Consider the following 27,643-nt stretch of genomic DNA (forward strand, 5'->3'; position numbering starts at 1 on the left):
GTTGTTATTATCCTTTCTTAAAATAATTCTATTCTTTTCAGATAATGTTATTGACATAGACTGGAAAAAAGTAAAAGATATAACCACTATATCTATGGTCTCCAAGTTTCTGCACGCCTGAGGAAAAATATATTAGACATAAAGAAGACACCAAGTTATGCTGTATCAAGAACTCTGAACTCCATAAATCACCACCCTAACTGCCTTTTCTGCTATTTCAAAACTCATGTAACTTTTAATCATTAGCTTTACTGACATTAATCCTGGAATACATTGTACCTCAGACTTCAATGAAGCAATAAGCATTCCAGTCCCACAGATTCAAATCCCATGCTTAAGAAGAAAGCAGAAAGTTAAAAGCCCAAAACAGAAAACTGAGCCTTATAAAACAAACAAGTAACACCAGATGTATTACCTTTAATTCGCTGGACACCTTGCAGTTTCCCTATTTTTCCTTCAATGGTGCTAGTGCATGAATGGCAGGTCATCCCTTCCACTTTCATCTTCAGCATGACTTCACCTGCTTGAGTTGTACTGTAATCTTCACAAGTTCCTGACTTTTTCTCCAGACCTCCAGTATCTAAACTGAGATCTGGAACCAGCTCTATTATCTGATTGGCATTCACTAAAGAAGGGATTATTGTCACCACTGCAGTTCTTTGCTGAGGGGAAATTTTAATATCTGTGACACCCTTGGTCTTGAGCAATGTACTTTGGATATGGTCCCATGGCGGAGTCAGTGAAGCAATGACACTCAGAAACACAGTGTCAGTTAAAACAGGGAGAGGGTTAGGATTGTGGAGAATAGCATCAAAGCCCATGTCATCAATAGCTTCCTTTAGGGTCTTAGGAGTCTGTAGTTTAGGGTCATAAATAATAGTTGCAGTTTTTTCTTCCAGTGAAACCTTTGGAAGGAAATTTAAGAGTCAGTTTAATTACATTACATGACATAGAGCCTAAAAACAATCATTGCACCACATTTAAGAATGAAACAAATAGTTCAATCTAATGGAGTTTCTCTACTACTTCTAATCACTACTATTATCTTTGGAAAGAAACACAAAATGTCATGAGTACTTACAGGAATGGTAAAGCTATATGTAGGTGTATGTGACTCAGGTACTGATCAGGCATTTGAAACGCACTCATAGACAAACACACCCTAGAACTACTACCATGACTGGGTGCATTTCATTGGCTGATATCTTACAAATTTTTATGATGTAGTCTCTCTCTCTCTCTCTCTCTCTCTCACACACACACACACACACACACTGGGTTGCAAGTCAGAAGATTTGAGCTCTAGTGTTATTTCTCCACTTATTAGCCAACCATACTCACTAGTTCTACCATCTGAAAAATGCGAAATATGCCCTATTATCTTCCGGGTTGTCATAAGGATCAGATGAGTAAACAGATAGGAAAGCAGTTCTTTGCAGCAGTGAGTAATATAAAAGTAAACACTGAACAACTAATATTTATCAAGCACTTATTATATGTGCTAAGAACTGGGATTCTCAAGATACAAAGCTGAGCATGACATAGTCACAGGGAACAATACTAAAAGAGAGAATAGAGAAAATGGACAGCCATTCATTCCTGAGAATATAGATCAGAAAATGCTTCTTAGCAGTGATAATACCTGAATATTATGACAAACAGAAACCAGCAAGGATACATGAGGCAGGGGATTCCAGACAAATAGACGCACAAAAGTAGAGAAAGATGAAAGGCTGAAGAATTAAGCAACTACTTTATTACAGGGCCTCTAGTATGCCAATAATGATTTAAAATTTATTCCAGAGGTAATAGAGAGCAGTGGAAAAGTTAAGCAGGGGGATGGCATGATCATATTTGCCTTTTAGAGAAGAATCATTTTGGAGGCACTGTGGAAGATTATGTTGGGGTGGAGTGGAGTGACAAGAGAGAATGGGAGATCAGCTAGGAGGCTACTGTAATTGCAATAATGGTACAATAGAAGGTCTGAATTAAGGCATGAACACTGGGGGTAAAGAGAAAAGGGGCAGTGGCAAGATATATTTTAGGACGGTAAGGCCTAGTAAGGAGAGTATAGAGGGTAAAGGAGATGAGTACGATGACTTAAAGGTTTCTGGCTTGGGCAAGTAGATATCAGAGAGAGGAGGAAAACTGGAGGAAGTTAAGAGGTTGTAGTGGAGAGAAAAAACGATGATGATGCATTTAGTTTTAGACCAGTTGATTTTGGGCAATAGTATGGTATTAATGTTCTAAAGGCAGTTAAAGTATGGGTATTACTATTATTATTATTATTATTATTAATTCCTGCTGAAAAGCTTTGTCCCATGAAATAAAAACAACCCTAAAATACAATTAAAAGTAATTCAGAGTAGGAAACCTTACTTTAAATCATCTACAACAATTATATAGTTAAATCTTTCACTTATTTTAACATACGTTATATTTTTATTTCTCCTTTAACTTGGTAATCAATGGCTATGTATTTGGTAATATCTTGAAATGTACCCATGGCATGAAATTTTTTCAAGACTGATAGTTCTAGGAGATTCCAAGATGGTGACAGATTGACTGACACTCTTCCAAGACCAAAGTGGAATTACAACTAAAATATAAAGAGACCATCGTTAATAATCAACAGAAGACTAGCTGGATATCAACCCTCATAACCAAGGACCTAAAACGGAGACCACATAGAGACTGGTAGGAAGTGTGGAGGTGCGAAAGGGCTGGCTGGGCTCCCACAGACAGCAGCTGAAGGTCTGGAGGGATATCTCAGTTGTGGGGGGGTCCCACTGAGAACTCTGGGGTCTAAACCCCAAGCTGGGCTCCCCAGACCAGAGCACCAGAACTGAGAAAGGAGCCCACATAACATATGGCCATGAAAAGCAGCAGGGAGAGAGAGCTGGAAAAGCAGGCACCCTCTTAAAGGGCCAACACACAAAGTTTTGTGTGCAGCCACTCACCTTGGGCTCCAGCAGAGGTAGGGAAAAGTAGACTAGAGCTATGTGAGGAAATCTAGGGATGCTGGCTTAGGGGATAGAGCTCAGAGGGCAGCCATCTGAATTCCTGTGCTGAGTCATTCCCCCATACTGCAGAGGACATCTTTCTCAGGCAGACATTTGCCATCCAAGCAGCTTTTGCCTAGGGGAGAAGCAATTGCCCCATGCTGTTGGAAAACTTCTCACCCCACCCTGTGGGGTTTCTAAGGCTTGAGGCTCATTAAGAGACTGATAACAATCAGTCTCTGGGTGCTTTCAGACTTTGCCTGATTTGTTATGGTCCCAGGGCTTGGAAAAGCAGACCTTGGTGGGCATCTTGGTCCTTTCCAAACACACCCAGCCCCAGCAGAGGGAACCAAAAGCTGTGTAGAGCAAAAGCTTCAAACAGCATATTAAAAGCCAGTCACAAACAGCATCTGACATTGGCCTACACCAAAGACCATCCAAAGACTGGGAGTCCTAGCAGATCTACCTAATACATAGAAACAAATTCAAACAGGCAGCCAAAATGAGGAGACAAAAAACAAGTCCCAAATGAAAGAAGAAAAGAATTCTCCAAAAGAACGGCTAAATGAAATGGAGATAAGCACTCTATCAGATATAGAATTTAGAATACTGATCATAAAGATGCTCAACAGCATGATAAAAGAAATGAAAACTATGAAGGAAATTAAGAATGGCATAGTAGAAATAAAAAAAAACATTGAAATGAATAAACAGCAGATTAAGGGAAGCTGACAACCGTATCAGTGAATTAGAAGACAGGGTAGAAAAAAAATCATTCAATCAGAGATCCAAAAAGGGGGGAAAAAAGGCAAAAACAGGAAGACAGTTTAAAGGAGCTGTGGGACAATATGAGATATAACAATATTCGCACCACAGGAGTACCAGAAGATGTAGAAAGTAAGCAAGGGATAGAGAACCTGTTTGATGAAATAATGGCAGAAAACTTCCCTAACCTGGTCAAGGAAAAAGTCACACAAGTTCAGGAGGCACAGAGAGTCCCAAGTAAGAAGAACCCAAAGAGGCTCACGCCTAGACACATCATAATTAAAATGCCAAAACTTATAGACAAAGAGAGAATCTTAAAGAAAGCAAGAGTCCAGCCAATGTGGCTCAGCAGTTGAGCATCAACCTATGACCCAGGAGATTGCAGTTCGATTCCTAGTCAGGGCACATGCCCAGGTTGTGAGTTCAATCCGCAGCAGGGGGCAGCCAATCCGTGACTCTCTCTCATCATTGATGTTTCTATCTCTCCCTCCCTCTCTCTGAAATCAATAAAAATATATATTTTTAAAAAGGCAGCAAGAGAAAAGCAATCTCTTACTTACAAAGGAGCTCCCATTAGGCTGTCAGCTGACTTCTCATGAGAAACTCTACAGGCCAGAAGGGAATGGCATAAAGTATTCAATGTAACACAAAACAAAGATCTGAAACCAAGACTACTCTAATCAGCAAGGCTATCAGTCGAAACAGATGGTGAAATAAAGAGCTTGCCAGGCAAAAAAAAAAGGCTAAAGGAGTTTGTCACCACTAAACCAGCATTGCAATAAATGTTAAAGGAACTGCTGTAATAAGAAGTTGAAATAGAGAGAATGAGAAAGAGAGGCATAAAGCAATAAAATGGCAACAAATAAGTACCTATCAATAATAACCTTAGCCTGGCTGGCATGGCTCTGCAGTTGAGCATGGACCTATGATCCACGAGATTGTGGTTCTATTCCCAGTCAGGGCACATGTCAGGGTTGTGAGCTCCATCCCCAGTAGGGGACGTGCAGGGGGCAGCCAATCAATGACTCTCTCATCACTGATGTTTCTATCTCTCTCTCTCTCTCCACCTTGCTCTCTCTGAAATCAATAAAGGCATATTAATGTTTTTTAATAATAATAATCTTAAATATAAATGGATTAAATACTCCAATCAAAAGACACAGAATAGCTGAATGGATAAGAAAACATGACCCAGATATATGCTGCCTACAGGAGACCCACCTCAAAACAAAAGACACACAGCTAACAAAAGAAAAAACCTACTGGAGGACTTTAAAGGAGAAATCAATAGCAATAGAGTCATAGTAGGGAACTTTAACACCCCACTGACTTTACTGGATAGATCTTCCAGATAAAAAATCAACAAGGAAACAGTGACTCTAAGTGACACACTAGATCAGATGGATTTAACTGATATTTATAGAACATTTTACCCGAAAGCTGCAGAATATGCATTCTTCTCAAGTGCACATGGGACATTCTCAAAGAAAGACCACACGTTAGGACACAAAACAAGTCTCTACAACTTACAAGTTCAAGAAGACTGAAATCATATCAACCATCTTCTTGGACATTTACACCACGGAATAATACTATGCAGTGTAAAAAAGGATCCCTTACCCTTTGAGACAGCATCATGCGACCTGTAGAGTACTATGCTAAGCAAAATAAGCCAGTCAGAGAAATACAAGCAACACATGATCTTACTCATATGTAGAATTTAATCAACAAAATAAACCGATGAACAAAATAGATCCAGAGACATAGAAACACAGAACAGACTGAAGAATCTCAGAGGGAAGGCAGGGGTGGGTGGGGAGAGATTAACCTAAGAAGTTGTATGCATATATGCATAACCCATGGACACAGACAATAGTGTGGTGAAGGCCTGGGGGTAGGGGTGCAGGGTAGAGGGGATCAATGGGGGACATTTGTAATATTTTCAACAATAAAGATTAAAAAAAAGACTGATAATTCTAGTTGGTCAGGTTGCTCTTAGTTATGAAAGAGTTTATTAGCCTAAATGATCCAAAACAGAAAAAGTAAAAAGTAATTTATATTTTGTTTTAGAATATGCTGTATAACATTTTCCATTAAAAAGCTGCAGAATAGCCACACCATATATACTTTGGAAATATAATTTGAAAGGGATTCAATATAAACATAGCCACTATAAAATGAAGGCTTTTGTGTCTTTGTGTCTTTAAAGAGATTCTCTTCTAAGCTCTAATATCACTCTCCTGAGGCCAAATGATTTTCTGATTCAAAAAATTACTTTAAAATTTTAAACATTTAAACTAAAGGGGACAATAGGAGTGACTATAAAGGGGCAGCACAAGGGAGTTTTGGGTGGTGATAGGACTGTGCTGTTCATACTTAAATGAATCTATACCTGAGTTAAAATTCAACAAACTGAAAAAATTATAGAACTGTACAACAAAAGAAGTCAACCTTACTGTATAATTTTTTAAAACAAAAAAATTAAATAAGATTAAAAATTCAGTTCCTCAATTTCAATAGCCATACTTCCTTTTTTTTTTATAATGATTTCTTTTTTTTAATATGTCTTTATTGATTTCAGAGAGAGGAAGTTCAAACTCTCAAAAGCCTCTGATTACCTTTATGTTGAGTTGTTATGCAAATGCAAGAAAGTGGGCTTTAAACCATCTGAAGACTCCTACACTAACTGTTGCAGCATGCTAACCTGAATTTATTGTGATGACTTATGTAAATTAATTCCTAGGGGGACATAAAGGAATTTCAATGTGCTAAAACTTTAACCAAGGAACTTTCCAAAGTAACTTTTAAAAATGGAGAAATTTTAGAATATACTGATTGCCAATTCGATAAAAACCCAAATAAATATATTCTCTAATTTTTAAATTTAAACCAGTATGGGAGAAGATAGGAAATGCAGTGAGGAAGGCAAACATAGAACTATAATGTGGTTCAAATACTAGAAAATAATTTTCACATGTTTTTATTTATAAACCACTCATTGCTCAAATTACAGGCATAGAATTTTAGCTGTTCAAGGAAATTGAAGATCATCCAATCTCATCATTTATAGATGTAAAGAATATGGACTTTGGAGTTACACAGACCTGCATTTAAATCCTAGCTTTCATTTTCTTGCTGAGTTTCTTGGGCAATGTATTCAGTTTCATAGGCTTCATAAAGGAAACTCGATTACCTTTTATTATCAGATGAGATGGAGTACAAAAGAGAGAAGTGTACTAATGACAACCCAAGAAGTGGTAGTGACATAGTTTGTAGCTTTTATAGAAAATTAGAACTAAAAAGAATTATCTGGTCCAGTCTCTCAAGAACTGCAGCTCTTCGAATTAGGGTGATTTCTCCAAGGTTCTAGATTTCATCTTGCTTGAGAATAGCTGATGCAGCCTTTGCATATTTATGCAAATTTTACAGAAATCACATGCAGATAAAGTATACTATGCCTGAATTTCATTTTATACATTTCAGTAGATAAAGAGCACCATATGCATTAAAATAATGGATCTTTACAATCTGTGCAGACAGTTAGCACCCTCTACACCACTGTTAATGCTATTGAGGCCACAGAGAACATTTGTTTTTTTTTTCTATTCTCCCACTCCTGCCTTCAGCTAAATACAGTAAATAGTCCCCCACCTTGAGTCCTTCCTATGAGCCACATTCATAATTTGTAGACTGTTGTATGTTTATTTTCAAAGGAACTATTGATATAATTGAAAATTTGGTCCTCTGAAAATAAAAATAACAGCTTTTGCCTAATGAAAGATTCTGAGAAAAAGAAAACCTGTTGAAACTTTAGAACAATGTGGGGGAATAGGCAAAGGTGGTTTTCGTTGGTGGGGATCATGTCAAAGGAGAGCTGGACAGAACCAGAATCAGACTGCTACCAGCAGTTTCTGACTCTATGGAGTCTGTGCCCTTTTTTTGTTCACCACTGTGTCCCTAGCTGCTAGCACAGTGCCAAGCATATAAGAGGCATGCAGTAAATATTTGTTGAATAAATAAATGCCATTTTAGCTTCCTGCCCAAGGATTTGGCATCCAGAACAGTATTGTGATAATCACTGTATGAATTTCCTCTTAACAGAAACAAAAGAGCTGCTTATTTTTGTTTCCTTTGAGATCTTAGGCTTGAAGTCTCTTTGATATCTAACATTCAGAAGAAAAGTTAAGTGGTATTACCTCAAAAGGGCACAAGGAGAACAATTTTGTGTGTGTGGTTGGCCAGTTGTAAAACACACACATAGAAGTTACTAAACAAGGAAATGTTTTTCAGTCTGCAACATGAAAAAAACATAGGGCAATAAAACTTTTTGTATAGTATTTTATATACATAGTTTCCTTATTTCCTTGTCTTTTTATCAATAGAAGATAGGCTAAAGCAGTAGAGAGTGCAGAAAACCATCTACTGACAAAGTAAATTTTGCTTTTAAAATCAGTTTTGAGAATAATTTCTCATTGGGTATGCTGATAAATTGGCATTTTTGGGGGGAAATTAGCTCAAGGGGTGGATGATGAAGAGGGTAAAGGGGTTCAAAATATATTGTGATGACAAAAATATATGGTGACAGAAGGAGACTAAATTTTGGGTGATGAGCACATGATGGAATATACAGATGATGTAGTATTATAAAGTTGTACACCTGAAAACTATATAATGATATTAACCGATGTTGCCCTAATAAATTTAGTTTAAAAAAAAAGTTAAAAAACCTCAAAACCAGGTCTTCTTTAATAGATACTAGATACAATGTATTTGATCCTAAAAGGAAAAGAATCCCCCTTTCTTTGTAAAATGTTAGTACTTTATCAGAAAAATTACCTAGAGTGGTAGTGTCCAATGGAACATTCTGCAATGATGGAAATGTGTTAAATATACCCTGTCCTGTATGGCAGCCACTAGCTACATTGGCCATTGAACACTTCAAATATGGCTATTGAGCCTGACCGGCGTGGCTCAGCGGTTGAGCATCGACCTATGATCAGAGAGATTGAGGTTTGATTCCCAGTCAGGGCACATGCCCGGGTTGCAGCCTTGATCTCCAGTCAGGGGCGTGCAGGAGGCAACCGATTAGTAACTCTCTCATCACTGATGTTTCTATCTCTCTCTCTCCCTCTCCTTTCTTCTCTCTGAAATCAATAAAAGATATTCCAAAAATGTTAGCATAATAAAACTGCTAATTATTATTTAAAAAATAAAAGTTCTATAGTTTTTAAAAAAGACGATTATCTTTCTTTTCTCTATGTTGAAAAATATTTTTACAAAAATCATTGTTAAATGAAGCAGCAGAGTATACAGCCAAAAATATAGGAAAATAAAATATTATAGAGGTAGGTGCACCAGGCATTAGTAGTAAATATGTTATTTTTATGGATTTTATGGTATTTGCTAGCTTTAAAAAATTTGTAATTTATAATTTTGTTACTTATTCAGAATACTTACTTTTGTACAGAATTTTGTGGGGTTTTTTTTTTTAGTCTTGGATTATTTTTCTTAAAGACAGTCCTCTGAAATGTTTACGCTTCAGAGGCCACAAAAGGTGGATTCACCTCTTTCTAGGAATCATATAGAAAACTGTCCATGTCCAGACACAATTTACAGTCAGAATTTACCTCAAAATGCTAATACATAAATATGGCTCACTTTTTTAGAATGTCACAATTTAAAATTTCTAGATCATAGTTTCTGAGGTTGTATTTACTAAGACTAGTGTGCAGTCAATTTGGGAACCAGATTTGGAGAGGACCTTGTTTCAACTAAGTCAGGAAGCTCTGGTAGTATTTGGAATAAAACTCTGATATGAAGTAATGTAATTGTGATGTTAAATTGAGTGGGGTTGCTTTATTGAAAAAATGCTACAGTGGAACAGATTAGAGCTTTAACAGAATTCAAGGAGAGTGAATAGTCAAGGAGTCTCTAATTTTTGAATAAATAGAACAGATGATTATTTCTCTTTGCAGCTTCAGCACTTAAATACATTTTGGGAATTTTGTCTTAAATTGTAAAGTTTGTAAATTAGTGTAATACTCTTGTTTGTCCTGCCAGTGTCAAGACTAGACTTTAAAGGGATTAACCTGAAGTGTTTTTTTGTGTTTTTTTTTTTTAATCCTCACCTGAGGATATTTTTTCCATTGCTTTTCAGAGACAGTGAAAGGGAGAGAGAGAGAAATATCAATGTAAGAGCGACACATTGATTAGTTGCCTCCTGCACGTGCCCCAACCGGGACCAGGGATTGAGCCTGCAACTGAGGTACGTGACCTTGGAAAGAATTGAACCTGGGACCCTTCAGTCTGCGGGCTGATGCTCTAACCACTGAGCCAAACCAGCCAGGGCCTGATGTTTGACTTAATCACTCTGTCAGGGGTTAAATGAAATGGGCAGATAATGTGAAGGTCTCGCTCTGGGACTGACTGGCCTTTTCGAAAGTGGAAATGTGAAAACAAATTTAATTGGATATAAGTGCTGAATGACTCCAAAGGTTCATGCCTTATTAGCAAATTACTTTGTCCTTGAAACTGAAACTGCAAGTTCTTTGAGTACTTTTTCCCTTTATGCAGATAAAGGCCGCCATCCATTCTGCTAATATAGACTATTCTTATTTATTTTTTTAAATTGAACTTATTGGGGTGACATTGGTTTGCAAAACCATACAGGTTTCAAGTGTGCAAGTCAATAAAACATCATCTGGACACTGTATCATGCACTCATCTCCCCAAACAAAGTCTCTTTCTGTACCCCCTCTTTTGCCTACTGCTACCTAGCCCCCACACCCTTTTCCCTCAGGCTATCACCACACTATTGTGTGTAATATAGACTATCCTTTTAAAAAGTGACCACCTAGATGATAGCAATAACTAAATTCACCCTGTGGATCAATACATTCCTTACTCCCCTTAAAAATAACTTTTTAAAATACGTTTTTATTGATTTTTGAGAGACAGGAACATTGATGAGAAACATCATTTGGCTGCCTCCTGCATGGCCCCTACTGGGGATCGAGCCCGCAACCTGGGCATGTGCCCTGACTGGGGAATCAAACTGGTGACTTCTTGGTGTTTGGGACGACGCTCAACCAACTGAGCCACACTGGCTGGGCGAAAATAACTATTGTTTAATTCTTGAAAAAATAACACATGTACAGAGTAAAATCCCTCTCCCAAAGGTAACCAGTTATCGGTTTGCTATATATGTATCTTTCCAGAAATAGACGATGAATATAAAACGGTTTATATGTATGTGTGTATATCCCTATATGTGTGAATACATAGATATATATATCCCTTTTTACATAAATGGAATCACACTATACATATTGTTCTGCATCTTGCTTATTTCACTTAGCAAATAGATATTGTTCCATATGAGCATATAGAGATCAATCTTTTGATTTCTAATTGGAACTTTTTTTTGTTTTTGGCTGGGCGAAAGATACTTGTCTTTCTCATAAGTCAAAATATTTTTTATTAATGAGAGTTTAGAAAATTTCCTTTCAATGTCACAACTAGATATTGATAAATTTTTAGAGCTATTAAATTTAGGGAAACTATCAGCTTCTTTCATACATGAGCTTTAAGATTTCAGGGCATTTCATAAGTTTACTTGTGCAGTGATTAGTTTTAAATTCTCTTTGAAATGATATCAGTCACCTACCACTTTCCACTGGGCCCTACACCTTTATACCATAATACTGGGTGAGTCAGTGGGTGGTAGGAGTATTACTGAAAGCCATCCCTACACCGGAATTTCTAGCAAAAAGGTCACTATACACACAAGTGACTAAGAACCACATATAGCCAAATATCCTACTAACACCAAAGTGAACCTCCCCTTAGATCCTCAAAATGTCCATGGCACATCCAATACCACCCAACACAAAGGGGAAGTCTAAGAGAGGGGGATTCAAAGTGGCAATAGACAACAGACTTAAAGGATTGTGGTTAAAATATTTTACTTTTGCAAAAATATGTAGCCATGTGAACACATTGCTAAGGCTCTGTCCAGGGTCTCAGAAGGGGTCACTCACTGAAACTTAAGCTTCATTAACTTCACAATAAATCTGTCTCTGGGCCTAGAAGACTTAACACTTAGTAAAATATCTTTATTAAATATATTGGGTAATGTTGGTTAATAACATTATATAAATTTCAAGTTGCAACTTTATAGTGCAACATCTGTATACTCTATTGTGTGCTCACTATCCTAAATCTAGTGTTCTTCCGTCACCTTGTATTTGACCTCCTTTACCCTTTTCATCCTCCCCCATGCAGCAAAATATTTTTAAAGGAAGAAAAAAAGAAGAAAGGTCAAAATTATACTCTATACAATATGGGCCTTGGACTAAAGGAGGAGAGGTGAGCTGGAAAAGGCAGAGAAACTGTGTTTCCTTTTATTTTTAGCAATCAAGTTGTGAACAGGCCCTTGAAAGTATAGCCTTAAGTATCTGTCACTGGGATCTGTATAAATCATTGTTGATAGCACAAAGCGCTTCCACATTACATTGCTGCTACTTTTCCTTTACACTTAATCCAATTCAAATACATTTTTCTGACCTTAAACAGGCTTTATTAAACAGAGGTGAATTCTGGGAAGATGCGATAGAAACAGCAGCCTTACATATGAGTGGAGTGCAATAGGTTTGTTTTGGAAACTATAGAGGAATGTACTTGCAAATGTTAAAGCAGAATTTAGTCCTTCATTTATACACGGAAATGTTGGCAAAACAAATGAAAGGTTAATGTGGTGATGGGGCGCAAGCAGGCTAAACAGCCATCTCAGAGAGGTGAATAAAGAAAAATTAAATTTATTAAAAGGGGATGCGGATATCCAAAGGGAAGGGCTACACAGCATTGAGTCAAAGGGTATTGGGTCCATGATGGCAGCCAAAATATACTTGGGACAGTGAAACAAGGAAGAGCACAGAAGAGGCAACAGGAGAACCTAGGCTAGGCTGCTTTGGCTCACTGAGAAGTTAGAGAAAGAAGGGGCCCCTAGAGAAAGGTTTGGGGACCTTAGAGACAGGTTCAGGGGGTGAACCTGGGGACGAGCTGCTGCTGCCCACTGCTCCCCTGGTTGCAAGTCTCATGGGGTCCCCTCAGAGGGATGGAGATGGTGCTGGCATGCTCCCCTGGTGGGGAGCCCTCACTGGGTCCTTCTTCCTGAGCATATTTATCTCTTTCTTGCAGGCAGGAATCTTCGGGGAGGTCTCAGGGGACTGTCTCAATAGAATATTCATCAGCTTTCCAGGTGCGCTCTTTCAGGGTGGTGGTCTCCACTGATTGGTGGATGCCAGGGCAGGGGGTCATTAGTCAATGTAGCTGGTCCTGAGGCAACCAGGGCGCCACTTATTTGGGCCTGGAGCTGAAATACAGCTGAGGCCTAGAAGTTATCTTTAGGGAAGAACACTCAGGGGGTCCAAACCCCATGACTAGCTATATGCTAGGGGAGGATAGGTTACCCTGGGGACAAGGTTCTTGTTTTTTCAGTTTTGCCCCTTGCTAGGCTCTAGGGCTTCCTGCCCTGGTGAGTTTCTGTGCCCGGGTTTCTGTACTTGGCTTATCTAACAAAAAACATTAATCTAAAATAGTTTGCCAGACAAAGAATAAGTACCTAAGTCACTTGGAGAAAAATTATGTGAACTAGTTTCTTGATGCAATTAGCTTTACTGCAATTAGCACAGACAGTAAGATTTAGCTTCTATTCTTGTCCCCAGCACTGGCCATATTAGATCAAGCAGAGGAGGTTTAATTGGTTTCATTTGAGAATAAAATCAAGTGCAGGTATCATACTTATTACTCACTGAAATTAAACTTGTTTTAAAAGCTTTGGGGCTAAAGGTTGTAAAGTTACTTCTGCCATGCTCTTTTCAAATCAACTAACTGCAAAATATCCGTCTAATTTTTGGATAGTTACAAATTAGTGAAAAAATTACAAAATGTTTTTATAAATTTAAATATTTTGAAGAAAAACTAATTTGACAAAACCTGCAGTATAGTAGATTTTGTCACTTCTCAGCACTTCCAACTTGGCTCTCTCCCCAAAACAAATTAAAGAAAGCAGCATACTTGTGGAGGGGTCAGGAGAGAGGGGAGAGAGGGAGAGAAGAGCCTCTAAGACTGGAGTTATGTGAAGGTTGATGGTGAATACAAAAGAAAATCCTACTTTTGGAGCATGTGAAAGTAGAAAATTCATATCTAAGTATGCCTATGGATGCCTTCATGGCAGAAAACTTAGCAGAAGGCTTATTATACTATATAAACAAAATTTTTTAGCCACAACCATCAACACAGTCTTAGCTGACCAGAGTGTGTACTGTAGACAACAAATGAGAGAAACACTTCTTTCCCACCATACAAATAGTAAAATGGGTCCAAAGCTTACTTTGCCCTCTCTGGCCAAGATGAATGTGAAACTCAGACATGAAAAAGAAATCATCTACAGTTTCAGACATGGAAAAGAATTACCCACATATTGCCATCACACTTCAGATGACTCTTGAATTAAGGAAATTTTGTATCAAACTTCATAAAGAATCACTATATGCCAATTAGCTAATTTATTTGTAATAAAAACAAGGTAAACTGAAGTCAATTTGCTCAAGATCTTACGAGAAGTCTGAATCATAGACAAGAATATTGTAGAGACAAGAAGTATAAATCCTTGAAAAACACACACACAAATAAATCCAAAATGGTAAAAAAAAAAAAAAAAAAGTATAAATCCTGTACTTCACTGAAAAGCCAAACCCATTTTGAAATCTCTGACTTCACTAATTCCCAAAGAGTAACTTACTTTAATGTGATGTACACCATTCAGTTTTCCAATCTGCTGTTCAATGGTCCAAACACAGGAACTACATGTCATCCCCTCAACAGAGATGGTGACAGAATTCACACCCATGCTTGGATCCATTTTGATTTCTTCTTTACATTCCTATTAGAAACAATGAATTCATTAATTTCAGTCATGGAAATAACACTTCCTTACTTTCCCCCACCTCCGTAATTGAAAATATAGTACTAATAAAATATAGTCAGTACTTTTTCTTTTAAATCCTCACCCAAGGACATTTTTTCCATTGCTTTTCAGAGCAAGTGGAAGGGAGAAAGAAGAGAAAGAGAAACAATGATGTGAGAGAGACACATCAATTGGTTGCCTCCTGCATGCACCCCAACCAGGGCCAGGGATCAAGCCTGCAACTGAAGCACATGCCCTTGACTGGGAATCAAACCCGGGAACCTTCAGTCCGTGGGCTGATGCTCTAACTAGTGAGTCAAACAGGTTAGGGCTATAGTCAGTACTTTTTTAAAAATATATCTTTATTTCAGAGAGAAGAAGGGAGTGGGACAGAGAAAGATAGAAACATCAATAATGAGACAGTCACTAACTGGCTGCCTCCTGCACGCACCCCACTGAAGATCGAGCTCGCAACCTGGGCATGTGCCCTGACCGGGAATCAAACCTTGATCTCCTGGATCCTAGGTCGATGCTCAACCGCTGAGCGACACCAGCCAGGCTAGTCAGTACTCTTTTCTGTCACCTCATGTTAGTTGCACTTCAGGGCTTTTGCTTTAATTATTCCCTTGGGCTGGGACTTTCTTCTTCCAGATATCTGCTTTGCTAACTTCCTTGTCTCTTTCAAGTCTTTACTCAAATCTAACCTACTTAATGAGTCTTACACTGACCATCCTGTTAAAATTGCAACCTACATCCTTCCACAAAAACATACTCTGGCTCCCCTTACCTCTGCTCTATTTTTCCTTTTTCACAGAACTTACCACCTTCTAACGTGCTCCATACTTTACTTATGTTTATTGCTTATTATCCGTCTTCCTGTGATGGTTTTAAAATATGTTCACAATGGAAGCATAGATGAGACTGACAAATGTCAGAGGGATGGCAGAGGGCGGGTGGGTGGAGGGGGAGAGAGTAACCAAAGAATTTATATGCGCATATGCACAACCCAAGGACACGGACAACGGTGGGGAGAGGGACTGGGGAGGGGGGTGGGATGGGGTGGAGTGAGTCATTGGGGAGAAAAAGGGACATCTGTAATATTTTAAACAAAAATAAAATTAAAAAAAATAAATAAAGATTAAAAAAATAAAAAAGAAAGAAAAAAATATGTTCACAAATTCTTTGTTACTCCTCGCTTCAAGAGGTGGAATTTAACTCCTTTCCCCTTGAGCGTGGCCTGGACTCAGTGGCTTGCTTCCAACAAATAGAATATGGTAAAAGCAACAAGGTGTGACTTCCAAGACTAGGCCATAAAAGGCACTGCAAGAGGGAGGGAAAAGTCACTGTGGCTTCCTCCTTGTCCTCTCTCTTGAATCAGCCAATCCGAGGAAAGTCACCTGCCATGTCATGAGGATATTCAAGCAACCTTACGAAGAGGTTCATGTGTGGTTCATGTGTGTTGTCCTCCTGCCAACAGTCAGGTGAGTGAACTGTCTTGGAAGTTGATTCTTCAGACTCAGTTAAGCCTTTAGATGTCTGCAGCCCCAGCCGACATACTGACCACAACCTCATCAGAGATCCTGAGCCAGAATCACGCAGCTAAATCACTCCCAAATTCATGATCCGCAAAAACTCTGAGATAATAAATGCTTGTTGTTTTAAGCCACTACATTTTTGGAGTAATCTGTTATACTGCAATCATTTACTAATACATTAGAATGAAAATTCCATGAAAACAGGAATCTGTTTTTTTCACTGATACTAGTTTGAAATGCGTGGAATTGCCATTGCTGCATATCAAAGTAGGTGAATATTGACAATTTCATATAGATCAACCAAATATATCCCATGGAAACAGTGGTTTCCTTTGATGAGGAGAACTGAGTGGTTAGGGGATACGCATGAGAAAAAGAATTTTTCACAATATAACTTTATATAGCTTTTTTAAAAATTGAGATGTAACTGACTTATAACATTGTGTAATTTAAGGTGTACAAAGTGTTGGCTTGATACATTTTTTTATATTGCAATATGACTTCCATCATTACTAAGACCTCTATCTCATCACTTATTTTTTGTGGTGAGAACAACTAAGATCTAGTCTCTTTTGTACCTTTTGAATTTTGTACCATGAGAATGTATTACTATTCAGACACAGTTACAAACACACACATACACACACACACATACATATGCACACACCAAAAAACAGTGGACCTGAAATACTAGAAAACAGTAATATGGATGGGAGTTTGTAATTGAGGCATTCTATGATCCTTGGTCTTGTTTAGAATGTATATAGAGAAAGAGGTAAATCCTAGATTTTAAGAATACATGTTAAAAATTTAAGGGTAATGGTAGGAGACTAGAAAACGATATAAAGCTTCCAAAACAGAAGAGTGAAAAAGGGAATAAAGAAAATTAAATTAAACCAACAGGCAGCAAGGAAGATGAATGAAAAAAATTTTTAAAAACAACAACTAAGAGTATATTTCTATAAAACTCTTTCATTTAGCCCAAGCCGGTTTGGCTCAGTGGTTAGAGTGTTGGACCTCGGACCGAAGGGTCTTGGGTTCGATTCTGGTCAAGGGCAAGTACCTCAGTTGCCAGCTCAATCCCTGGCCCTGGTTGGGGCGTGTGCAGGAAGCAACCAATCAATGTGTCTCTCACATCGATGTTTCTCTCTCTGTTTCTCTCTCTCCCTCCCTTCCACACTCTCTGAAAAGCAATGGAAAAAATATCCTCGAGTGAGGATTAAAAAAACAAAACTCTTTTGTTTAGAGGCTAGTATGAAATTCTTACGACAAAAGTTGCACCAAAATCAGGCTTAAGAAATTATTCAGGAAAAAATAGACTCCCCATGCATATCTGAGTGCCTCTCTTAGAGCACCATAAATTATTCATGTTTAGGTAAATTAAAGGGTGTTAACTAAAATGTTTTTAATTCTCTAAGAAAAATTATATTTGGAAGAATATATTAACTCAATGCAAACAACTTGCATTTATCTTGCAAAGATTGCAAATTGCATAGAAAATACCAAGTTTTGTGTAAGAGGCAGAAGAGGAATACTGAAGTAAAAGTAAAACTGTCATCCAAAGCAGTGACGAGGGAAAGAAAGAGGAGCAGGAAATCACCAGTTATTATGAAGGTACTATCACCTACAATTGAAATAGAAATAAAAACACAAGCCTTAGGTCTAATAATGCATATTCAGTATTCATTATGGAGGTTCCTTGTCCTTGGACAAAGGCCCCATTGTGTAACAGGAATAAAAAATTAAAGACAACGAAAAATTTTTAGAAGACTCATTTGTCTCAATTAATGGCCAACTACAGAACTCAGAAGTGGGTTTACAAATACCATCTACTTTCCCCCAAAAGTTTTTTATTTTCTTTAAAAAAAAAAAAAAAAGGCAACATCAGTTACCTCCTGGTAGGGAAAGAGGGTGGTAGTGGTAGGAGGAGGGCTGGGGACAACTTTTGCATTTTGAATTATATGAATATAAAAACAATTCAAAATAAATACAATTTATTTTAAAATGATGTAAATTGAAACATTTCTTTGCAATTAATTTATTCCAAAAGGTATAAAAATGATTCAACCATCTTAGCTTTGCTAGGCTCAGAGAAACAAACAGAAACTGCTACTGAATCACACCCTCTACTCCTAACCAAAGCAAGATGGGTAATGGACTCTTCTCACTTCCTCAACTGGTTTCTGTGGAGCTTTAAACAATTGGATCACCAATATAATTTCCAAATATCTAAAACCACAGATGTTCCTTGGGGATAATTTACTTCCAAATGGTAACTGGTTTTCAGCATATTTTTTTCATTATATATTCTTTTTTTTTAGATATAATTCACACACTAGAAAAATCACCCCTTTAAGGTGAACAATTCAGTGGCTTTTAGTAATATTCACAAGGATATGCAACCATAACAACTGTAATTGCAGGACATTTTCATTACCCCCAAAGAAAACCCACACCAAGCAGCAGTCACACTCCCTAGTCCTCTCTACTCACAGCTCCTGGTGAACACGAATCTACTTTCTCTTTCTATGGATTTACCTATACTGGCTATTTCACAAAAAATGGATTCATTCAATCAATATGTGGCTTTTTGTATCTGAAATTCTTTCACCGAGCATATTTTCAAAGTTTTTTGTTTTTTTTTAAAGGTTGTATCTCCTCTTTTTTTTAGTATGTCTTTATTGATTTCAGAGAGAGGAAAGGAGAGAGGGAGAGAGAGATAGAAACATCAATGATGAGAGAGTCATTGATCGAGCCCGCAACCCGGGCATGTGCCCTGACTGGGAATCGAACCCCGATCGCCTGGATCCTAGGTCAACGCTCAACCGCTGAGCCACGCCCGGCCGGGCTCAAGGTTTAACAATGTATGGAATGTATCTGTACTTCTGTTTTCACTTTCTTTATTGCATCTGTTGAAGCATAAAAACTTAATTTTTCTGAAGTCCAGTTTATCTATTTTTTTCTTCTGTTGCTTATTTTTGGTGTTATATCTAAGAAACCACTGCCATATTGAAAGCCATGACGGTTAACTTCTATGTTTTTGTCTAAGAGTTTGGGAGTTTCAGCTCTTATTAGGTCTTTAAATCCATTTTGAGTTAATTGTTGAACATGCTGTGCAGTAAGAATTCAACTTACATTCTTTTATATGTGGAGTCCAGGGCTTCCAGCACCAATTTTTAAACAGCTTTATTGAAATATAGTTCATAGATCAAAATTCACACACTTAAGGTATTAGTGCATAAGCAGTATATTCAATAGGTGTATAGTATATTTGCAAATATCTGTAACCGTCACTGCAGTCAATTTTAGAATACTTTCATCACCTTACAAAGAAGCCCCATACCTTTTAGCTATCGTCCTCCTATCTCCTAAGCTTTCCACCTCCAACGCTAGGCAACCACTAATCTTTCTGTCTATAGATTTTCCTCTTCTGAACATTTCATATAAATGGAATCATATATGTGGTCTTTTGTGACTGGCTTCCTTCACTTAGCATAATGTTTTCAAGATTCATCCATGTTATACCCTGTATCAGTACTTAGTTCCTTTTTATGGATGAATAATATTCTACTGTATGTATATACTATACTTTGTTTACCCATTGGTCAGTTAATGGATATTTAGGTTGTTCCCACCTTTTGGCTTCTAAGAATAATGCTGCTATAAAAATCCATGTACAAAGTTTGTGTTTTCATTTCTCTTGGACAATACTTAAGAAGAGAATTTCTGGGTCATATGTTAACACTATGATTAATTGTTTGAGGAACTCCCACAATGTTTTCCAAAGCAGCTGTACGATGCATTTTACACTCCCAGTAGCAACATGAAGGCCCAATTTCTTCACCTCCTCACCAACACTTGTTATCTAGTATTTTTATTCTGACCACCCTAGATGTTAAGTGGTATCTCACTGTGGTTTTGATTTGCATTTCCCTGATTACTAAGTGATGCTGAACATTTTTTTCACGAGCTTATTGGCTATTTATATATATATATATTTTTTTTTTGAGAAATATCTATGCAAGTCCTTTACTTTTTAATAGGAATTTGGTGGTTTTTTTTTGTTGAGTTGTACAATTTCTCTATATATTCTGCATATTAATCTCTTATCAGATATGATTTCCAAACGTTTTCTCCTATTCTGTAAGTTATCTTTCTACTCTATTGGTAGAGTCCTTTGATGCCCCAAAGTATTTAATTTTGATAAAATCCATTCTATCTATTTTTCTTTTCTTGCATCAATTTGTTTTTTAAATTGAGATATAATTGACATATAACATTGTATTAGTTTTATGTGTGTAACATAACGATTTGATATGTGTATGTATTGCAAGATTATTACCACCATAAGTTTAGTTAACATCCATCACCACATATAGTTACCAAATTTTTTTCTTGTGATGAGAATTTCTAAGATCTACTCTCTTAGCAACTTTCAAATATATAATACATATTGCTAACTATAGTCACCATGCTGTACATTACATCCCTAGGACTTATCTTATAACTAGACGTTTATACCTTTTGACCACCTTCACCCATTTTGCTCACCCCATTCCCCTTCCTCTAGCAACGAACCAACCTGTTCTCTGTATCTATGAGTTTGATTTTTTTAGATTCCACATATAAGTGAGCTCATACACTATTTGTCTTTCTCTGACTTATTTAACTTAACAGAATGCCCTCAAGGTCCATGCATGTTGTTTCAAGTGGCAGGATTTCCTTCTTTTTTGGCCATTCACCCCTCAACGGACACTTAGGTTGTTTCCATGTCTTGGCTATTGTAAATAATGCCACAATGAATATGAAGTAGAGATATCTTACATAATGATTTCACTTCCTTTGGATAAATACCCAGAAGTGGAACTGCTGGAAAATATAGTAGTTCTATCTTTAATTTTTTGAGGAACCTCCATGCTGTTTTCCATATCCATTCATTTATAAAATATAAAAAATCTTAGAAAAGATGAAAGAAAAATTCATCCTTCAGCCCACCATGTTAAGTCTTAATTTCAACTAGCATCAATTATGGAACAACTGTAATTTATAGTGTGACTTAATCTGAAATAGATTCATAATTATTAGTCTATTTGCATTACTTACTTTTAAAGTTATAGCTAAAGCTATTCCAAATGCAACAGATAACAAGTTATGTCCACTAATAATTCTTCTTAAGTTAGCGTTAAATTATTACCTATTCTTACATAGAGACTTAAAATATCTATTTGATATAAAATAATAAATTCATCTAATTTTTGTTCTTAATGACTTCAAGCAGCCTTTATTCAAGGTAAAAAAAACACATCATGATCCCTAATGAACCACACCACCTAAGATTTTCACATTCTGGTAATATATGATTTACAAACAATCTATACGTAAAAATAAGCTGTTACTGCCCTGAGAAAGTGTACCTTTCTTCCTCTAGCCAGAGCAGCAGTTGCCAATAAGACAAAATCTGAACCTTTGAATGATAAGTGGAGGAATAAGGGAAGAAGCAGTAGAACTGAATTAGTTTAGAGGAGCTGGAACTAGCTACCCCAGCTCAAAAACAAATCCTACCTACTGCCTGAATTTTCCATTGAGCAAAATTTCATAATTTTAGAGATTATATTAATGTGTATCTTCCCTTTTCCAAATTTTTACTGTAAAAAATTTCAACCATGCATAAAAGCCAAAATAGTACAATGAACATCTGTGTATCTTCTTCATGAGTTCAACAATTAACATTTTGATATATGTTCTCTTTTTTTCTAGACCATTTGAATATAAGTTTTAGAAATCATAACACATTTCCAAAGAATAAGGACTCCTGGCACAATACTATTATCATGGCTAAGAAAATTAACGATTGTACTTAATCTAATACACATTCTCTATTTAAATTATCTCAAATGACCCAAGAACATCCTTTACAGATTTTTTTTTTCACAGTTCAAGATCCAGACAGGGTTCAGAAACACCATTTGGTTGTGTCTTTTTAGTGCATTTAATCTAGAACAGTCCCTCCCCCATATCACTTTTCCCCCATGAAGTGACTTTTTGAATAACCCAGGAAAGTCATCTTAACAGATATCATATCCTCTTTTTAAAATACAAACTCCTCTTTGATAGTTTAAGGGGCTAATAAATGGAATTATACCTCCTAATACCTACATAAGATCAGTTACTACAAGAGAATAGAAGCCCATATGGGACAGGAAAGGCAGGTAACTGTGAGCAAAGGATGCTTGGGATGAAGGGAACTCACAGGCCCAGGTGAAGAGTCCATGGTAGGGTACTTAAGGCAAGCATGAGGCACTAGGGTCTAGGGAGAGGGTTACTGTATAGCAGTGATGGGTATGAAAAGGGAAGCAGAATAATGTTTAAACAAATCCTATCAAAATTGTGCCTATAGTTTGTCCTGTGCCTAAGAAAGGAAACTCTTCCTCTTTCTTCCTCTAGGACAGAACACTCAGATTTAGTACTTATAGCTCAGATATATTATGGGTGGAATGGGGTTTTTGAGGGTTGATGTAGGTCAGGGGCAGGGAACTGTTTTTCTGCAAGGGCCATTGGGATATTTATAACATCATTCAAGGGCCATACAAAATTATCAACTTAAAAATTAGCTATGAAAAAAGCTCCTAGATTTATTGAATTTCGAGTCCCACCTGTGGTTGCCTTGGCAGGGCCAGACCAAATGATTTCATGGGGCCATACACGGGCGTTCCCTACCCCTGATCTAGGTGCATTACCAAAATGGACTAAATTGTTTTATGGGAAAATGTCAAGTTGAAACAGAACTGGTAACAAACTTTTGGAATAAAATACACTCACCAAAAAAGGCTAGTTTACATGGTTAGTTAGGAATGTAAAATTGTAACACAGTTTTGTTACAGGGTATATGGCAGACCAAAGTACCAGAGCAAATCCCAGGATTACTGAGAAACTAAAGGAGACTATACAGCAGAAAGGCACTTTTAAAATAAATGAATAATTCAACCTGGAAGTATATATTAAGAAGGAAAGAATTTCTGGGCATGAATGAAAATTACATTAATACAGGACTTCCCGTCAAGATGGCGGCGTACCTAAACTCAGCACACATCCTCCCACAGCCACATCAAAATTACAGCTAAACAACAAAAAAAACCCACAAACCATCCTTCAAAACCACCTGAAATGTGGCTGAACCGAAGTCCTACAACTAGAGAATTAAAGAAGCAGCCACACTGAGACTGGCAGAAGGGGTGGAGGCACAGGGCTGCTCTGACACCCAAGTGTGGTATTTTTTCAATCGGGAGGAGTATCTCGGCTGCAGCAGTCTACGTGAGAAGGGGTCCCAGGCCCACACCAGGCCCCCCAGCCCAGGGTTCCACTACCAGGAAGATAAGTCCCTATAACTTCGGGATATAAAAACCAGCAGGAACTGGGGCTGAGTGACACTGAGGCTGCTGGAGTTCCAGGCCAGCACACAGACTTACTTGGACTCCCTCCCTCTGAGCTTCAGCCCTGGGGCAGCACCTTGAAAGGATACAGGGACATATGGGGAGGAATTAAACTGTCTAGCATAGGGACAAGAATTGGGGGGCAGCTTTCTCCCAGACAAAACTACTGGCAGAGGTCATTGTTCCTTTGCTGAAACCTCCCTGCCACAGCGTAGACAGGCAGTCACCATATTTCAGTTTCCACCAACCTGTCTCACACTGTTCTCCTGGCCCTGGTGACTCCCTGAGACCCCGCCCCACCCAATTTGTAGCACCACCCAAGCTGTTTGCAGTGGTCTTTCCATACGAATGACCTGTCTTGGCTTATGCTTCATATTTTTCCAAAGATCTCTCAAACAAGCAGCAGCTAGCCTCAGCGTGTCACATACCTCTCAGTAAGTGGCCCCAGGCCCGGCACTAGCAGCAGCATGGCTTGGTTCACAGCTTGGACTCTCCTGGGCACCTCCAAGCCCAACACAAGTAGCAGTCATCTGCAGATCAGTCTGTAGCTTGTGCTGGGTGGCCCCAGGCAGGGCACAGTAAGTAGCTGACTTTGCACCTCCCAGGAGGCTCCAGAGCCAGTGCAACTGGTGGTCAGCTTCAGATCACACCACATTACAACCCTACCACACTGACAAGCAACACACTCAAGGCGAAGACTTGGAGAGCACCAAGGCCCCACTGAAGCAAGTCCTGCTCCATAGGAACAACTCCTGCACAGCAGCTCTTCTGCTGTAGTCACAGCTGGTACTCACAGCTAATTGGCCCTGGGTCAATCCCTCCCAGTGGCACCAACAGCAATCAAGGCTCAACAACAGGACAGTGCACACAGGCCACATGGGAGCACTTAGAAGGCCCAGCTCAGGTGACTGGGGAGACTGAGGCACTGGGCCCTACAGGGCACCTACTACACAAGGCCACTCTACCAATTCCAGGAGACCTAGCAGCTCTACCTAATACACAGAAACAAACACAGGGAAGCAGCCAAAAATGCGGAGACAGAAACATGTCGCAAATGAAAGAACAGAAAAAATCTCCAGAAAAAGAACCAAATGATATGGAAGCAAGCAAACTGCCAGGTTCAAAGTCAAAAAAATAGTTATATGGATGCTCAAGGAACTTAATGAGAGCTTCAAGGGTCTTAGTGAGAACATCAAAGACATAAAAGAGGACAGGTCAGAAATGAATAATACATTAACTGAAATGAATAATTTACAAGGAGTCAACAGTAGAGTAGAGGGCGCTGAGAATCAAATCAGTGATTTGGAATATGAGGAAGCAAAAAACAGCAATTCAGAAGAGCAAAAAAAAAAATAATCCAAAAATATGAAGACAATGTATGTAAGGAGTCTGAGACAACTTCAAGCGTACCAATATTCACATCATAGGAGTACCAGTAGGAGAAGAGAGGCAGGCAGCAAGAAATTAAACCTATTTGAAAAAAATGATAGAAAATTTCCCTTACCTGGTGGAAGAAATAGACAAAGAAATCCAGGAAGTGCAGAGTCCCAAAAAAGAGAAACCCAGAGTAGGCCCACACCAAGACACATCATAATTAATATGTCAAAGGTTAAAGACAAAGAGAGAATCTTAAAAGCAGCAAGGGAAATGCAGTTAGTTACCTACAAGGGAGAGCCCATACGACTGTCAGCTGATTTCTCAACAGAAACTTTGCAGGCCAGAAGGGAGTGGCAAGAAATATTCAAAGTGATGAAAAGGACTTATGACCAAGATAACTCTACCCAGAAAAGTTATCATTTAGAATTGAAGGACAGATAAAGAGCTTCACAGACAAGAAAAAGCTAAAGAAGTTCATCACCACCAAGCCACTATTACATGAAATGTTAAAGGGTCGTCTTTAAGAAGACGAAGAAAAAAAATAGTTAAAAAATATGAAGAATAAAATGGCAATAAATACCTATCTATCAATAATTGAATCTGAAAAATCAAAATAAATGAACAGGAATCTAATGAACAAAATAAATTGATAAATAAAATAGAACCGGAGGCATGGAAACATGGAACAGACTGAAGAGTCACAAAGGGAAGGGGGAAGAGAATAACCAAAGAACTTATATGAATATATGCATAACCCATGGACACAGACAATAACAGAGTGGTGAAGGCTTGGGATCCAGGTGGAGGCGGGCAATGGGGGGAAAAAGTTGGGGCCATCTGTAATACTCTCAACAATAAAGATTTTTTTAAATTACATTAATACAGCCACATTTCCCACTACATACTAATTTATGCATGTCAAATCATCTATGAATAATATATATTTATTTCTGCCTTCATAACCCACCTATGTTTTTTCTTCCAAATTCTACTTAAATTCGGCCTTATATGTAAAACATCAGAGGAATTCCATCTCCTTCATACCATTCTATTATATATGATATACATTTATACACACACACAGCTCTATTTGATTTTGTAATATATGTTATGTTCATGTTTTGAATTTTAAATGTCTCAAAGGCAGGTACAATGTCAGGAACATTTTTTAACCTCCCATTGCACTTAGCAAAATAACTCAGAAATCAGAGTAAGAGCATAAACAATTTCATATGGTGTGAAAAAAAATGTAGGCTTCTGGGAGATCACAAAATCAAAGAAACAAATCTGGCATGCAGCTATTAGTAATGAGGCGACTCTGAGAAAAAGAGCATCCAACAACGTTGAGGGAAATAACTTCTAGTTATTATTAAAGTATTTTGAGTCACTCCCTAAACACAGATGGTAATCACCATCGGTAATAACATTTCCCAAAAGGAAGAACAGTATTATGTCTAGATCATCATCTCTGGTTTGAAAACAGAAACTGCAGAAGTTGAGTAAAAACATGACATGTATGAAGTCTGACTGCTCAAAACCATTTCATAAAGCTGATCACATAAGTTCAAATATTATTTATAAAATCTCCCTAAAAATAGTTCCCAAAATTTAGGAAAGGTTTCTGGATTCTCAATAAATTATATGGTAAAATTTAATTCTTTTTTTTAGATACAGTTCTGCCTGGAAAACTTTTTATCACTGTAATTATCAACAAAATGCAAATTAAAACCACAATGAATGTGATTTACACCCATAAGGTAGACAAAAATTTCTTTTGTTTTTTGTTTTTTTGTTCTTTTTATTGAATTTATTGGGGGTGATACTGGTTAACAAAATTATACAAGTTTCAGGTACACAATTCCAGAACACACCATCTGTACACTGTATTGTGGGTTCACCACCCCAAGTCAAGTCTCCTTCCATCACCATTTATCACCCCTATACCCTCCCTCCATGTCTGCCCAACCCCCTTCTGCTCAGAGATTACCACACTGTTGTCCGTGAGTTTTTTCTTTCTTAAAATTTTTGCTCAATTCTGCTACCCACCCTCCCAGCTCCCCCAAACCCCCCAACTGCTGTCAGTCTGCTCTATGAGTTAGTCTATTTTGCTTGTTAGTTCATTTTGTTCATTAGATTCCACATATGAGTGAAATCATATGGTACTTGTCTTTCTCTGACCGGCTTATTTCACTTCATACTCTCCAGGTCCATCCATGCTGTCACAAAGGGTAAGATTTTACTTCTTTTTATGGCTGAGTAGTATTCCATTGTGTAAATGTACCACAGCTTTTTTATCCACTCATCTACTGAAGGAAACTTGAGCTGCTTCCAATTTTTGGCTATTGTAAATAATGCTACAATGAACATAAGGGTGCATATAATTTTTTGAATCAGTGTTTTGCATTTCTTTGGATAAATTCCAAGAAATAGGATAGCTGGGTCATAAAGCAATTCAATTTTTAAGTTTTGAGGTAACTCCATACTGTTTTCCACTGTGGCTGCACCAATCTGCATTCCTACCAACAGTGTACAGGAGTTCCCTTTTTTCTACATCCTTACCAATAC

General features: G+C 37.8%; 1 protein-coding gene across 1 annotated transcript in view; it reads right to left on the bottom strand.

Annotated features, from left to right (window-relative positions):
• The window catches only part of ATP7A (ATPase copper transporting alpha), a 136,266-nt gene that overhangs the window by 67,899 nt on the left and 40,724 nt on the right, over positions 1-27,643 (bottom strand). The window contains exons 2-3 of the mRNA XM_081126087.1: positions 14,572-14,712; positions 416-905 (exon numbers count right to left, since the gene is read on the bottom strand). Of these exons, the coding sequence (XP_080982213.1) occupies positions 416-905; positions 14,572-14,691 (610 nt within the window). The 5' untranslated portion in view covers positions 14,692-14,712. The remainder of the gene's footprint in view (positions 1-415; positions 906-14,571; positions 14,713-27,643) is intronic.

The sequence above is a fragment of the Miniopterus schreibersii genome (assembly GCF_964146895.1).
Source record: "Miniopterus schreibersii genome assembly, chromosome: X".
Classification (NCBI taxonomy): Eukaryota; Metazoa; Chordata; class Mammalia; order Chiroptera; family Miniopteridae; genus Miniopterus; species Miniopterus schreibersii.